Source organism: Scardinius erythrophthalmus (genome assembly GCF_964197995.2).
Source record: "Scardinius erythrophthalmus genome assembly, chromosome: 21".
Classification (NCBI taxonomy): domain Eukaryota; kingdom Metazoa; phylum Chordata; class Actinopteri; order Cypriniformes; family Leuciscidae; genus Scardinius; species Scardinius erythrophthalmus.
The window spans coordinates 18730822-18747326 of record NC_138241.1 but is presented as its reverse complement, the minus strand read 5'-3'; the positions used below and the strand labels follow the sequence as shown (position 1 = coordinate 18747326).

General features: G+C 38.2%; 2 protein-coding genes across 3 annotated transcripts in view; both read right to left on the bottom strand.

The window, feature by feature from the left end:
- Positions 1 to 2426: 2426 nt before the first annotated feature.
- kcnf1b (potassium voltage-gated channel, subfamily F, member 1b) lies at positions 2427 to 4071 on the bottom strand (the record flags this gene model as incomplete). The annotated part of the gene is made up of 1 exon (XM_081350765.1): positions 2427 to 4071. The coding sequence occupies one exon, from the start codon at positions 4069 to 4071 to the stop codon at positions 2617 to 2619; it is 1455 nt and encodes a 484-aa protein (XP_081206891.1). The 3' UTR covers positions 2427 to 2616.
- A 4889-nt stretch (positions 4072 to 8960) lies between these two features.
- The window catches only part of rbm25a (RNA binding motif protein 25a), an 18229-nt gene continuing 10684 nt past the window's right edge, over positions 8961 to 16505 (bottom strand). For both annotated transcript variants that reach the window (XM_081351267.1, XM_081351266.1), the window contains exons 9-18: positions 15091 to 15338; positions 13920 to 14031; positions 13519 to 13608; positions 12852 to 12925; positions 12479 to 12629; positions 12018 to 12405; positions 10809 to 11113; positions 10596 to 10694; positions 10468 to 10515; positions 8961 to 9983 (exon numbers count right to left, since the gene is read on the bottom strand). In XM_081351267.1, the coding sequence (XP_081207393.1) occupies positions 9891 to 9983; positions 10468 to 10515; positions 10596 to 10694; positions 10809 to 11113; positions 12018 to 12405; positions 12479 to 12629; positions 12852 to 12925; positions 13519 to 13608; positions 13920 to 14031; positions 15091 to 15338 (1608 nt within the window). In that variant the 3' untranslated portion in view covers positions 8961 to 9890. The remainder of the gene's footprint in view (positions 9984 to 10467; positions 10516 to 10595; positions 10695 to 10808; positions 11114 to 12017; positions 12406 to 12478; positions 12630 to 12851; positions 12926 to 13518; positions 13609 to 13919; positions 14032 to 15090; positions 15339 to 16505) is intronic.

Here is a 16505-nt window from a genome sequence, read left to right as displayed (position 1 = left end):
ACAGGGGACAAGATAAATGTACACTCCGATAGAAACCTTCAAACTATTCACACAAACCCACACAGAAAATACTCCTCACGCTGTGAATCTAAACCATGTCAGCTATCTCATCACACTTGTAGAGTAGGCATCTTGTCTGAGCGTTTCCAGGGTGTATGTGAGAACCCCCTGCCGTGCAGACATGTTCTAATGCTTCTCTATATAACAACCAGACACACATTCCATCCATAAACGCTCTTTATCGGTTCTCATGACTGACACCAGCCCACATCATGCTAGAGGTCCTATTCTTAGCCTCCAGTGGCTCTTTGCTGAATTTCAGCATGTTTGTGTGGATTCTGACTCATTTGTTTTTATCTCTGTGCTGGATTGATGAGTCAGGAATTGGACATCGGGATAAAGATGAGAGTAAATCTCTCGCAAGATGCAAAAGCAACATTTCAGAATCTCCGCCTACTTCTTTAGACACCTGTTGTGCTGACCGTTTACACAGGAGCACTGTACTTTAAAGCTAACCTGAACAAATAGTGCACTTGACTTTAGGTGCAAGAGACTGCAGCCAATAGATCGACACTATAATGCAACGACAAAGACCATGACGTTAAAAATGCAATGTGTTCATATGTATTTCTGACTACCTCTGAATTTGCTGTGAGTAATCACAAACTGTTTTGGACCCCATTTACAACTGTGTTTAGCACTGAGATAGAGAAGAGAGAAAGAGAGAGAATGAGAGAGTTAGAGATTATGTGAATTATTTAATTTGAGGAAGGTAAGACTCACCTCCCAGTCAGCTAATTTTCTTTGGCATAGATTTGGCCCACATAAACAGCTGAAGTGTGGCCCAGATTAGATCGTGTTTGCTGGCCCGCTTACTTTGAACCAGAACTAAACCAAAACAGCGCCTCATAATTCCACCCATAGCGAGCCAAATAATAAAAACAAATGTGGCCCATATGTGAACCTTACCACATGTAATATATCATTTAAATCAATATTAAAACAAGCACATAGGCCTATTACAAATGAGAGAGAGAGAATGTTAAAGAGAAAATTAGAGACTATGTGAATTCTTTAATTTGAGGAAGGTACAGTAAGACTCACCTGTAGCTCTGCCTCCACCTTCACCTGAGTTACTCTTCCTCCCAGTAAAGAATGTCTGAGAATATTTCTTTCATGTCTACATGCTTGTAAGTCCTTATAATACTGAGAATTGAAAAGAAAAAACACACCACTATTATAAAAATAGACGTTTACATGTCACAGCTTCCAAGCAACCAATATATATATACACACATACAACTGGACAAAATAATTACTTTATGTTTTTAAAAGAAGTTTCTTATGCTCACCAAGTCAGCATTTATTTGAAAAAAATGCAGTAAAAACAGTAATATTGTGAAATATATCATTCTAAGATGCTGATTTGGTGCTCAAGAAACATTTCTTATTGTCAATGTTAAAAAAAGAATGTTTTTGCTGAGGAAACCATCATTTTGTGTAACCGTTAAAAGGGGGGGGGGGGAATGGTATATTCAGTAAAGATACATTAAATTGATCAAAAGTGACAGTAAATAATAATAATAATAAACTATTTATAAAAGCAGCTTCTCAAAGCACTGTACACAAAATAAGCAATATAGCTTATAAAGACATTTAAAGTGTAATAAAATAATAGTTTTAAATGAATGCTGTTCTTTTGAACTTTCTATTCAAAGAATGTAACCACAAAAAAACTTATTAAAAATGTTTTTAACATTGACAACAATAAGAACCTAAGCATTGAATATTTGAGCACTAATCATAATTACTGATAATAATCAAGCACCAAATCTGAATATTAGAATGATTTCTAAAGGATGGTGTGACACTAAAGACTGTAGTAAAGATGCTGAAAATTCAGCTTTGCCATCACTGGAATAACCTATATTTTAAAATATATTCAAATACAAAATATTTTTATTGTAAAAATTTCACAATATTACGGTTTTTACTGTATTTTGATCAAATAAATGCATTTTTAAAAATAAATTAATGCAAGTACAAGTAATGATACTAAAATGTACCCCACTACTGGGAAAAAACATATAAAAATGTTTCATTTTGTGCATGAATTTATTTTTGTAAACCAAGTTACTTCAAAATAATTATTATGCTGCCAATTCATGGTTTCAGTCCAGTCAACTCAAATGATAAAAATATGTGAAATTATACTTTACCTCAGATTTGCTGTTTGTCCTGTAAATCCTTGATTGTTTTATTATAAACACTTACAACTACTGTGACCTCAGGAGGGCATGTACTGATTTCAGACCTGTGGCTCATTGTATGTGTGTTTGTTAAATATGATTTTGATCATGTTGAACTTAAAGTCTAAATATTTGAGTGGCACCATAATTATCTGAAACACACATACGCATGAAGTTTGACATGCACTTTATTTAATTAAGACAAAATAACACTTTGAAGAGGAACTCATTTGTTGATGTCCAGTGAAAACAACACAAGCAGCTTGACGGTCACACTGCAGCACAGCAGTTTATAGCGCACAATGACCATAAAAACACAAGCTCTCGTGAAACTTAAAGTGCCTATCGAGTTTCTTTCATTTTTATCCTAAGTCAGGCTTTTCTTCTTCACGGGCTCCTTCTCAGTTCTGTGCGCTCCATAAAGGAGCGGGATGAATGTATCGCTACGCGATGCGCGCAAGACACCTTCCCACGCGCACCCGGGCGCGTCAGACCTGCGCGAGGCGCTTTTGACTGCGAGCTCGAGCGCGCGCAGCTCCATGAGTTCCAGCTCGTGCTTTGCGGCAGTCTCGAGCACCTTCTGCTTGTTGTAATAGATGACGAAGTTATTGATGATGGGGTGGATGGGCAGCGCTATGGCGATCACCCCGCACAGAAAGCTGATCGCCGCGTTGCACCGGCCCAGAGTGGTTTTTGGGTAGATGTCCCCGTAGCCGACAGTGGTCATGGTGATGATGGCCCACCAGAAGGACTGCGGGATGCTTCTGAACAACGTCTCCGGGTGGCTCTGCTCCATGGTGTACCCGAGTGCGGAGAACACGAAGATGCCCACTCCCATGTACATAAGGAGCAGACCCAGCTCTTTGAAGCTCCGTTTGAGCGCGTACGTAAGCGTCTGCAGGCCAGAAGAATGGCGCGCCAGCTTAAAGATCCGCGCAATGCGCATGATGCGAAGAGCCTGCACTGCCTGCTGCACGTTGGCCAGCTCCATCATGGCCGTGCCGAGGTACGTGAGAACCAGCACAACGTAGAAGGGCAGAACTGCCAGGAAGTCTATCATATTCATGAAGGAGAGAGCGAAGCGCAGCTTGTTAGGGGACGATGCAAGGCGCAGCACATACTCTACTGTGAACCAGCCGATGCATGCCGTCTCGATAGCATCCAGGGTCGGGTGCTCAACGCGGTTCCCTTCGGAATCCTCCACCTGTAGGTCCGGTATGGTCCCGAGACACATCACCACAGATGAAATTAGAATGAACAGAAAGGACACGACGGCAATTACGCGTGCGGGAAGCGAGGAGTCTGGTTTCTCCATGAGCTTCCAGACGAACTTTTGCCACCTCTCATTGCGGCTCACGGCAGGGTCAGGGTACAGATCATCCAGGATCAGTTTCACCTTGTCTGCAATCTCCGCCAACTCTTCCTCCTTCTCGGTCAAGTTACTCTTGCAGCATTCGTCCAAGTAGCTCAAGTCAATCTTCCAAAACTCCATCTCTTTAATAAAACAAATAGGGCAGATCCCGCGCTTCATATGGATCTCCCCAAAATAGTACACTTCTACGATGCATTTAAACGAGTCAGGGTCTCTGTCGAAGTAGAATTCTCGTTTCCCAGGGTCATAATCATCGCAGAGTGATGAAATGACATCAAAACTCCGAGTTGAGCAATTCACAAGTTCGGCGAGCCTGCTGTCCGGATAGCGGTTCAGAATGTCCCCGCACAGCACCAGCCGCACGCCGCCGATGTTGACGGCGATTTCTTTCTCGTCGCTGCTCGACGAGTCGTTACAGTGTGCGAACCGGGTCCTCGGTAGCGTCCACATCCTCGCAGTCCTGCTCTCAAAACATTTCAATCGCGTTAAATGTTAGAAACGGTGAGTAGTGAAAGGGCGCACGGAGACGCAGGATCCTCATGTCAAAAGAGGATGCAGATTGACTTCATAAATACTAAAGACATGCTAAAGAGTAAAATTAAATCATGTTGTTGTGTGAATAAGAAAAAGCTTTGATAAGAAAAGGAATCAGGAGACTGATATCTTGATTCGAGCAGATATCTGTGCGCTTTGGCGCAGTGAAAGCGCGCAGTTGGCACAGCAGTAACAGGTCTCCCCCCTCCACCACCATGAGCGCCTCTCTCGCTCTCTCTCTCTCTCTCTCTCTCGCTCTCTCTCTCTATAACCCGACACTCGCCTGGCGTTTCCAGCCTTTTAGAGCAGCTAACGACAAATCAAGTCAATAATGTGCGAATTTAAAGAAAATCCTTTACCTACATCAGTTTAAAGGAAATTCTCTAGGAGATTTTAAAGTCCCCCTGTAGTGAAAATAAAACTTTTAATGTTGTTCATGTGTCTATGTGGTGTTTTTAATATGATTTAAGACACACCACGTACAAATTCAGGTCAACACCATTGCTGAGTATTTTCTCCTTAAAACTGCAGTGAACCAAAGACCGTCTCAAAATTGTGTTTTGAAATTGCTGGTGTTTCTGACGTCACAAACTACCTTGTAACCAATCACATCAAGGTGTGATCTTCAACGAGCTGGTGTGAGTGAGTGGAGGCAGGGATAATTTATATATTCATATATGAAATGAGGCAAGGGTGTAGAGTTACATTCAAGCTATTTAAGCTATTTTTTATGTCATTTTGGTGATCAGAGATGGGTTTTAATGATAAAATTATTGACTACAGGGGGACTTTAAGGAATTCTCTCTATATTGTTTGGGAGATTTCTGAAATAACAGATTTCGGGGTAAATGTTTCTCTCACAACACAAATTGTAATTTTGCGCCAGCGGTAAACTAGCTTAATATCGGTTAAATACTTTTTTACAGAAAACCATGCACTGAGAGGCATTATTAACATTAAGTGACATGGGAGTAGGAGGTTGCTAATCCAATGCTAAAATAAGATACAATAACTATTTTAGGGAAAGAATTATAATCATGCAATTATATATCAAGCAGGGACATTGTATGCATTTTGTTTTGTGATGATTTCACTGGAACGAATAGAGAGTCTCCGCAACTGCGTTAAGTGATCATTGAAGCGCGCATCTGTGTGAAGATGTGCCACAAGAAAACACTGTATCCATGACACTGATAGCAGAGGCAACGAGCACTTGATTTAAAAAAAAACAACACATTTTAACACTAGATCGCCTCTTATTTAATAACAAACTAAATTAATCCTCTGCTAGTTAACTGGAGATGTTTTATTTATTTGTATTACAGTAGCCTACTGTAATGTGTGCCTCGAAATGTTTCAAAAAAGTGGTGGGGACAATATCACCCTGAGAACAAGTGGTGGGGACATGTCCCACCCGCAAATTCCGCCACAGATGAGAATCTTGCGCTGACCAGTGTTATACACTTAGGACGCACACATCATGCGAAAATAAAGGTTTACAGTAGTGCTGCACGATTAATCATTTCGCAATCGTGATGTCAAGCTATTATATGACGCAAAATGCTGCGATTTTAAGAAATAAACAAATGCATGTGTGGACATGACAACCCATTCTCCCTGAGAGCTGTTTGTCCATTTTCTACACCGCTAATAAAAATAAGACCAGTCAGTTTCAGGCAGTGGCACGTGTGGCGCGTATTGGTCACGTCTTGACTTTTTCCGGCAGCGCGGAGAACAGGTGAAGATGGATGCCGAGCAGACGGACACTGAACTGGTGGCCAGAAAAAAATCGACCTCTGTTATATGGCGATATTTTGGCTAACCGACACTGAGCAGAGAGAGCAGGGCCCTGCCAAATCTCACTCATTCAGCGTGAGACTCACACAATTGACACTTTTTACACGTACTCACGCCACACATCCATTTCTCACACGGAGAAAAATAGAGGACACTGACACCGACAGACTAGACAGAGCAGGTTTCTTTGGATATGAAACAAATCATCAGCTCTCAGCTCAGCTCTCGAAACTCAATTTTTTTTGGCGCTTGTAAATGTGAAGTGACAGATCGTGGTCGTGAACCGAACATCTCTAAGGCCTACTCTTTAGTTAATAGTAAATAAACAGGAATGAACAATAGGTGTGTTGAAAGATACAGTACAACTTACCGAAATGTTTAAGCCTCATACATAATAGATCAATCAGTGTTTTCAACCGCGGAAAGAGGTCAATAAAACAGCTGGAGAACAATAGGCTGTCACAATATTATACCTCAGGAAAGTCATTTGATAGCACGTTTGTTGGCTAGACAAATTATATATAGAGGAGTATTTTGCTAAATATGTTCCCTATATTAAATATTTATTATATTTTTACTTATATCATTAAAATATTGTAACGTTGTTATTATAGCCTAGTAAAAACCAAATTATATTTAATTTGAGTTGTTATTTTTAACCTTTAATAATAATAATAATAATAATAACAGCTGACAGGGCTCTCTGTATGTTTACAGCATTAGGTGAGATTTTTTTTCTTGAGAAAAATTAACATGTATCTACTGTACCTAAAATTTATCCAAATGAATCGATATTGAATCAAGATCGGAATCAAATCACAAGATCAAGCAATAATAAAAACAGCAGCCTACCAGTTAAACATTGTAACATATTGTCACTAAACTTAATAATCACAATTAATGACAATCACAATACACATCCAGCTTAAATGTCCCAGAATGTTCAAAATATCTTATTTTCATGAGCATACAAATGTTCTTATTTATTTTTCTATATATTTTATACTATTGAGACAATAACAAGTTTGCAGTAATGCAAAGATGTCATTATTTAATTTTGTAAAAAATATTATTTTAATTCGAAAACACTGTTGAGAAATACACATTTCAGCGATATCACTAATCTGTGTGTGCATTTTCCTTGAGAACTATGCTAAGCAAGTTGACCCATGAAACCATTTGTTTTATTATATCGCAATCGCATTATTGACCTCAATAATCCCAATATGACATTTTCCCCAAATCGGACGCGACTGTTAATGCTATTCGTAGTGACCCATGATATATTTATTTCGTATCTTTCCTGGAATGGGCAGTTTGTGACTTTGCGAGATTAACAACATAAAGTAGCACTGATATTACAAAACATTCAGTGTCACGTCAATCAAATAGACGTGACACAAGTAACACGTTTGAAAAAAATATTACTGACTTTAATGCGTTTAATTGAGATTTAAAATATCACAAAATTAGGCTTTTTATTTAGGATTTTGTGTCACAATTAAGTCAGTATAGCTGCTCTATTCATCTGTCAGTCACCACTGGAGGTGTCACAAGTTACACACGGCGACATATTCCGCCACTCGGTGTCAGTCAGGTGTCATGTCAGAGTCAGACCGGATGTGCCACTGGCTTCTGTGCGTCAGATGCCACTTAATGTTAAAACTGCTACTGTGGTTATGTTCACTATTTGGCGACAGGTGAAAATATGGTCTCTGACTAACTTGTCTTAAACTTTTGTGATTACTTTGACAACAGTGGTGAAAAACATGTTAACATCCTTTTTTTTCTCTTCTCACAGGCAGTTGCAACATGAGGAAATGAAACCAAATCATCGAGTAGAAGAGTTTGCATAATTAATACACTGGTTGTTCACTTCACTCACCTCGAGATACTTGCACAGCGCACGACAAGAACCTGGATATTTCCATTAAGTTCAAGTTGATTCGTACATCACAGAAAGAACGCCTGTGCTAAATAAAAACACCGAATAAAGCGTTTCTCAATTAGTATATTAGTCAATCGACATTTAGTTCTCCCGTTTCTCAGAGAGGCGACAACCTGCATCCCGAGTAATTGCGCCACCCTTAGAAATTTTAGTAGAATTACAATATTAGACAGCATAGATGTAGTCAGATCGTTAGTTCACCCAAAAATGAAAATGATGTTATCATTTAGGCTACTCATCCTCATGTTTCAAACCAGTACGAATTTCTTTCTTCACAAAAGACATTTTAAAGAATGTTGGTAACCAAACAGTTGACCGTAGCCACTGACTTTTATAGTATCTTTTTTTTTCCAATGGGTGCCGTCAACTGTCTGGTTACCAACATTCTTTAAAATATCTTCATTTGAAGATGAAATTTCTGAAAAATCATTTCAGAAGAAAGAAACTCATACAGGTTTGGAACAACTGGAGGGCGAGTAAGTGTTGTTTTTGGGTCAACTATCCCTTTAAATACTTTTGAACACTTCCACCATTTCCACCCATGTAATGAACTTATAGCCTACTGACATGGTTTTATATGGAGTAAGTTGTCTCAATGGGAGGCTGCTATTAAATTCCATATTATTTAGCTACTATTGAATGGCTTTTATGCTAAATGTAAACTGTAAAAAAATTATGAAGGCCAAAACAATTAATAAAACTGCAAGATGAAAAATTAATTGTATAAAACATACAAATGGCATTTATGAAAAATACTCTGTATGGAGAACACAATTAGAGAAAAAACTGTGGCTTAAAATATAGGCAACACTTGACAACTTGCCCCATTCTCCAGAATTCATTGGTAAATATATGAAACACTGATCTGTTAAGCGTTAACCAATAAGTCATAAAAATACATTATATAATGTTACTTATCTTTGTTACTAATCTGTGGTCAACATGGCAGTGTGAAATCTCAAAGCAACTTGTACAGGTATCTGCATGATTTTAGATCTGAGAACTACAAACAAACAAAAAAGAGAGAGAATGAGATAAAAGTAGCAAAAAAGTACTGGTTCCAGTTTAGAAAATCAAACATTTTAATATTTCAAAGTCAAAGCAATCACCATGGAAACAAACCTTCAAATGGGCTGGTATGTGCAAAATACACCACATTCAAAACCACTGCTGCAAAACCAGACAAACTTGGAGAAAATCCCATTTCTCCACATGTATGGCTTCATTCAGCACGTTTACAATTAGATATTTAATCCCTATTTAAACATTATTTTTTGTTGATACAGCACACACACAAGAAAAATCATACTTTTCTGTAATGAGGCAAGTAGACGGTAAAAATCAACTGAGTTCACGTAAATAATAAAAGGGGGGAAAAAACGTTAGCTGATTGAACTTGGTTGTGCTAAAATTGAGACTTAAGAGAATTAAATAAAACCTACAAATAAGTGAAATGGAAAACGGCCAGCCAAACTAGACCTCCTGTTTAATCTGGGCATGAAAGAAACTTTCAACTTTTACACAGTTTTGGCAATGCTTTCAGACCAACTGGCACATGCCTATTATATACACACACACACCAGTGTACACATGCGCACACACACTCTACCTCACACCAGTGTACACATGCACACGCACGCGCACGCACGCATCGCACGCACGCACGCACGCACGCACGCACGCACGCACGCACACACACACACACACGTGTACACATGCACAAGCGCGCACACACGCACACACACACACACACACACACACACACACACACACACACACACACTCTACCTCACACCAGTGTACACATGCATACGGGCACACATACACACACACATAGCTGTGCAGTTAATCCTCTAGAGTATATAGGAAGAGTTGAAGTGCATCAGTCTGTGGTGTTCATCCACCATACTTTAATTTAAAGGCTCTAAAAGCAGGAGAAGCCAGGCTTACTTCACCCTCTCTCCTGCTTGTTTCTCTCTCTCAGTTCATGTTATTTTACCAGGCCGATTTTCTTGGCTTCTGTTTCGTAGATCAGAAGTCTCCACATTTTCACTATAAAGACTTCCGCTTCTTCATCCAGTACCTGTAGAAAACACATCCCTGATTATCCACACAGCAAAAGTATTAATATCACTATAAAAACTGTATTACTATAAAAATCTGATATATCTGCTTTATAGTTTTTGTGGTTACTTACTGGTAGTGGTATGAGAATAATAATAATTTGATGGGATTCAATAAGATTTTTGGCACTGTGGTAATGATAAATGTGCTTAAGTGTCAGGAAAATAATTTCACAATGCAAACAACCTTAATAGTTCTACTACAATACAATATAATATAATACAACATAAGGAATTTGGGGAGAAATATGATTACTGACTTTACAAGTTGTGTGAGATTCACCCAATAGTATTTATTAGGTGTGTGTGTGTGTGTGTGTGTGTGTGTGTGTGTGTGTGTGTGTGTGTGTGTGTGTGTGTGTGTGTGTGTGTGTGTGTGTGTGTGTGTGTGTGTGTGTGTGTGTGTATATATAAAGTGTAGACACTTTTCCATGTGCAATTTACCATGGCAACATCATCCAGAATTCCCTCTGGTGTGCTGTGAGCCATGACCTGCAACAAGACAAAAAACAAACTAATGCCAAGAAAGGAGAACAGACAACATTACCACCCAGATAGAAACACAAACATACCTTGGAACAGACAAAGTCGACTAGTGTGGCTTCCTCCTCTCCAATGTATTCTATGATTTTCTTATTGATCCAGGGACGGATCCTCCTGTCCATCAATGTCTGTGTGGGAAAAAGTGTCATTGATACATTGCACCCACACACATTACTGATCAATATCTAGGCTGAGTAATTACAGGCCACATTATAGGCTTGTCTAATAGTGTTTTCTCTCACCGTGTCCACCATGTTCCAGTCCAGTGGATAATTAAACAGCTCTTGTTTGACTGTGGGAATTTTCTCAATCAGACTCTTGATATGTTTTCGTTTCTCTTCTGTGTTAACACCAGGTCGTGTCCCCGTGACCTCCGCTCCATCTAGGCTAAGACCTCCCCTCTCATCCTCACTGTAATCGAGAGGTACCAGCTTCCTCTTCTTGGGTGCTTCCTCTGTCTCCTCATCAAACTTATTAAAGACGCTGTCCACTACAGCAAGAGCCTTTCGTCTTACTGCCTGTGGCATTTTAGGACTTCCTGCAGCACCTAAGAGAAAAAAAAAGCATAATGTGAAAAAGAAGAAAAACTTTTGTGATTTAAAGATGATGGGTGAGTGGCCATAGATGGTTAAATAGAAACATGGAAGGTAAGGCCAATCATAGTTCAGTATGTAAATGTAAAACAAAAGACCAAATGCATTTCAGTATGCAAATACTACGATGTCACCTGTCAGTTAGATGTTGAATGCTGAACATCGTATCAATGCAAACCAGAAGATAAAAAAAAGAAAAAAAATAACGCATCACATCTAAGGCTAAAATTATATTTAATTTTTTTTTTAATCAAGTTGCTAAGTGGTTCAGGCTGAAATAACTATTGAATTTAAAATACCGTTCAAAAGATTTGGGTCAGTATTTCTTTGAATAAATTAATACTTTTATTCAGCAAGGACGCATTCAATTGATCAAAACTGACAGTAAAGACATTGATAATGATGTGTTTTTAAGCTTTCTATTCATCAAAGAATCCTGATTTTTTTTATCATGGTTTGCACAGAAATATTAAGCAGGACAACTGTTTTCAACATTGATAATAATTAGAAAGGTTTCTTGAGCAGCAAATCATCATATTCAAATGATTTCTGAAGGATCATGTGACTTTGAAGACTGAAGTAATGATACTGAAAATTCAGCTTTGCCATCACAGGAATAAAAAAAAAAAATTTAAAAATATATATTAAATCAGAAAACAGTTCTTTTAAACTGTAATATTTTCCCAAAATTACTGTTTTGACAATTTTTGTAAAAAAAAATAAAAAAAATAATCAGCTTTGGTAAGCAAAAGAGAGTTCTTCCAAAAACATAAAAAAACCTTGCTGACCCAAACTTTTGAGCGGTACTGTACATCGGCTCAAATGCTGTTGTGGCAGTAATTTTAATAACACACAGACCTAGTTTAAGACTGAGGCCTATCTTAGGCCGGAGCTCTTCTGTGGGTGGGGCCTCATGTGAAGAGTTCTCATGTGGAGCGATGTTGTCGCGAGGTGATTCGCTGATGGGTGTGAGGGGTGAGGCGTTCCCACTGGCTGAAGAGACAGAGGGTGCCGTGGTAACAGGTCTAAGTGTGGGCTTCAGGCATGGCTTGGCCTCTCGCTCATCATCATCATCCTCCTCCTCCTCCTGTTCATCTTCCTCTTGGTCTGTGATGTTATTGTCCGAGTACGCCTCCTTCTCCACACCTCCTTTTCTCTGATGCTCCTCACGGGAGACTTGCAGCACCTCCTCACTCTGCTCTTGCTTTAGAGGAGGCTGCTGCTGCTTCTCGGCCTCCTGCTCTATCTTTAAGGCAAAAAACCACACACAGTTACACACACACAGATAAATGCAGACATAAAAACGCACACACACGTACCCTCTGAAGTTCAGCATCAGGATCTGGGTGTCCTTCTGCTAGGAGTCTCTTTCTGATCTCCTCCAACTCATCTTTCTCTCTTTTTCGGTCTCTCTCATCTAATTCCAGCTCTTTCTCCCTATCTCTCAATCGCTTCTGCAATGCACTGCCCCTGAGCGAGACAAAGAGAGAGAACAAGACAAGTAAAATAGACAGAGTGAAAGGTGTAATTTTGTAATCTTCAATTATTTAAAGATATTAAATAACATTTCAAGAATATTTTCACACTTTTTGTGTATTCTTACAAAACTTAAAAATTGCAGTAGGCTACTGTTATTGAATTACCCTGACATGTCAAAAAAGCAGCAATACCATCATTTCTAAAGGTTTGTACCTGTAGTATTTGGGATCATCTCTGTCATCATCATAATCCTCCAGGAACTCTTTCAGGCGCTTGGCTTCTTTAGTCTGAATAAAAACACAAAGCTTTACTTGCATCATTTTCTCGGACCACTAGAGTGATATATTGAATACTAACACAATATCTAAGATGATTTTATGTGGCCGTTAAGTTTCCTGTGTGTGCTAGACTAATTTACTCAGGCAAAATGTGGTAAAAATGTTTTAGTAAAAATATGAACATTTTTGTTCAAAACTTTGCAGACAGTAAAGAATTTACTAATCATTTTTTACATTATATATAAATGTAGTATTACAAATAAATGCATTACAAATAAGCATGCATCACCATGTTTTCAAAATTGATAAGAAATGTTTCTAGAGGGCCAAAGCAGCATATTATAATGATTTCTGAAAGATCATGTGACACTGAAGAATGGCGTAATGATTCAGAAAATTCAGCTTTGCCGTCACAGGAACATATTTTCAAATGTAATTTAGTAAAAGTCCTTTTAAATTGTAATATTTCACAAAATTACTGTTTTTACTGTATTTTTGATCAAATAAATGCAGTCCTAGTAAGCAAGACATTGTAAAAAAAATCATTTTGTTTGGTGACCGATGTATAATACAACTATTGGTTTTCATCCATTTATTCTTACCATCTCTCTGTGTCTTTCCTCCTCTCGCTCTGTTTCTTTACTGTAGTCCCTTGCTTTTTTCCTCTCTCTGATCTCCCAATTCTTCAGGCGCTGTGAAAGACAAACATTTCAGTATTTTACTGTGTTCGGTTTCAAGCACAATTCTGTTTGTCCTGTTTGGCATTTGAGAATAAGGAGGTCAGGTGATTTAGAAGCAGGACACTACAGAGCCCCAGAGACAGAAGCAGTGCTCCGGAAACGGCACAGATATCCTCTCACCAGCTTTATGGACCCAAAACCTAATCATTTAATTTCAACATGAACATTTAAAGCAAATAAAATTCTTAATTCGCAAAGAGCAAGGAAATCATGTTATCTGTGATGTTCCTTTATGGTCTTCTAGAAAGATAAAGATTTCAAACCTCCTGATAGGCTGCCTCCTTTTCACGAAGCTTCCTCTCCAGCTTCCGTCGTTCGTACGCCTCCTCCTCATCTTCCTCTCGCTCCCTTTTCTTCTCTTCTCGACTCTTCTCCCTTCAAAACAAAATCGCGCCCACACACAACATTTATTCTGTACATTAGAAACTAGCAATTACACTACTTACAAAAGATAAACAACACTTACAAAGGATATAGAGACAAAGCTTTTAGACGAAGCTTTTCGATGGAACTACGTACTCTAAAGCCCCCATTAAAATGGTTTTACAAATACTACAAATATGTAGGCATTTTATACTTTTTTTACTTTATCATATTTGTTTTCGTTTTATTTACCTATATTGTATGTCCTTTTTATGTTTTAGTGAATACTGCTTTTTAATTTGTCCTACTTCATTTATTTATTTATAAACTACATTTGCATATGTTCTGTATATTCTTTGTCATGTGAAGCACTACGAGAAACACTTATTTAGGTTTGTTTGCTTCAGTTTTCCCTGAAGATAAAGACTATACATTTTAATGAGTATCTGATATGTGAACTTTTAGGAGAACACTAGACAATCTCTTTTGACATTGATAGAGATGAAATAATACACTAAATTAGAAAGAAAATTTGGTGACTAAGCAGTTTCCCCCATGCCCTCGCTATTCCTCCCAGACCTCAGAGGCTATCATGTTCTTGCCCGCTCAGACAACACATCGGTAGTCTCGTACATAAATCATCAGGGGGTCTGCGGTCGCACCCTCTTTGCAGACTGGCACACCAGATCCTCCTGTGGTCCCAGGGCAAGCAATATACATCCCTGGGCACCTGAACCATCCTGTCGAGGCAGGGGCTGAGGCCCGGGCATTGGAGACTGCACCCTGAGGTGGTGGACTTGATTTGGAAGGAGTCTCGTTTGGTTCCCTTCTCAGGGAACCATGGTTACAGTCCCAACCTTAGGCGATTTCATGACGTCTTTTAAAATAACATGGAATGGGATTTCGCCGCACATTAAGTCATGTGATGCATTTCCCAGCGAAACGGAATATGAGAAATAAATGTCAAAATATATATATTTTTTTTAATCTTGCAAACTGCACACCTTTATTAAGTAACGTGTCAGTCAAATTTCAAATACAGATGTTTGCAAAGATTCTAGTCATACACACCTTGATCTGCTTCTGTCTTTACTGCGATCACGACTTCTCTCTTTCTCCCGCTCTTTCTCCTTAGTTCTCTCACGTTCACGGTCTCGCTCTCTCTCTCGCTCCTTTTCCCTCTCCTTCTGTCGCTCTCTCTCCCGCTCTTTCTCTCTCTCTCGGTCACGTCGTTCTTTCTCTCGCTCTCTCTCTTTATCTCTTTCTCTCCTCTCTTTCTCAATTTGCTGCTTTTCTTTCTCCTTCTCCTCCTCTAGTTTCTGCAGTGTTCCGGTGGGGAAAGAGAGAAATTAGTTCATGTAAGTGTGAGAACACACATATAGAAAAAGAGCAAAGTTCCAGAATCTCCCTGGAAACAGAATGAGGTTTAAAATAATGAAGCCAGATGAAAATCTCATGATTTCAGCACTTACACTCAACAGATGCACACACAGTATTCCTCTTCCATATAAAGTTTCATTGTACACATTTTATTGGATACTTCATTAAAAATATCATTCTACATGATTATGGACTATTTATAATATCTGAAATATTTAAAATAGAGTAATAATTTTGATGGCAGATAGACAACCCACACTGCACTAAAGATACTTTCTCTCTGATTGACCTGAAAAGATTTCACAGTTGTCTTTGGCAGACATTACTCTCTGTGGTCAGAGATTGATTCATTGCCAGAAATTACATTAAAACTAGACCTTAAGGAGGAAAGGTGAGTTAAGTTCACATACACACAAATATATTTAAACATTCTCCCTACCAGGGTTGTTGTGATAAAAATGTTGTAGTCTGTACCAATAAGAGTTGAATTCTCAATATCAATTTCATTACCACAGCAAAAACAAATATGCTTAATAAATACACTACATTCAAAAGTTTGGGGTCAGTAAGATTTATAATTTTTTTTAAAGTATTTTATGCTCTCCAACGATGCATTTTTTTTTAAAAAATTGTAATGATATGTGAAATATTATTCAGTTTCTACTGTAAAATGCAATTCATTCCTGTGATGGCAAAGTTATATTTTAGATCATTACTCCAGTCTCACATGATCCTTCAGTAATCATTCTAATATGCTGATTTGATGCTCAGAAAATATTTCTAATTATTATCATTTGAAAACAGTTGTGCAAATATTTTATGGAAACCATGACACCTTTTTCAGGATTATTTGATGAAACGAAAGTTCATAAATTATTTGAAATAGGATTTATTTGTATTTACTGTCACTTTTGATCAATTTAAAACATTATTGCTGAATAAAAGTATTAATTTCTTTCATAAAATAAATACCCATCTTAAACCCAAAACTTTTAAACGGTAGTGTATATATACACACATACATTTATATACAAACATAAATGTATGCACACTTTACGCACATTTATTTAAACAGTAAAAATATGAATATAAATATTAAATTAAAA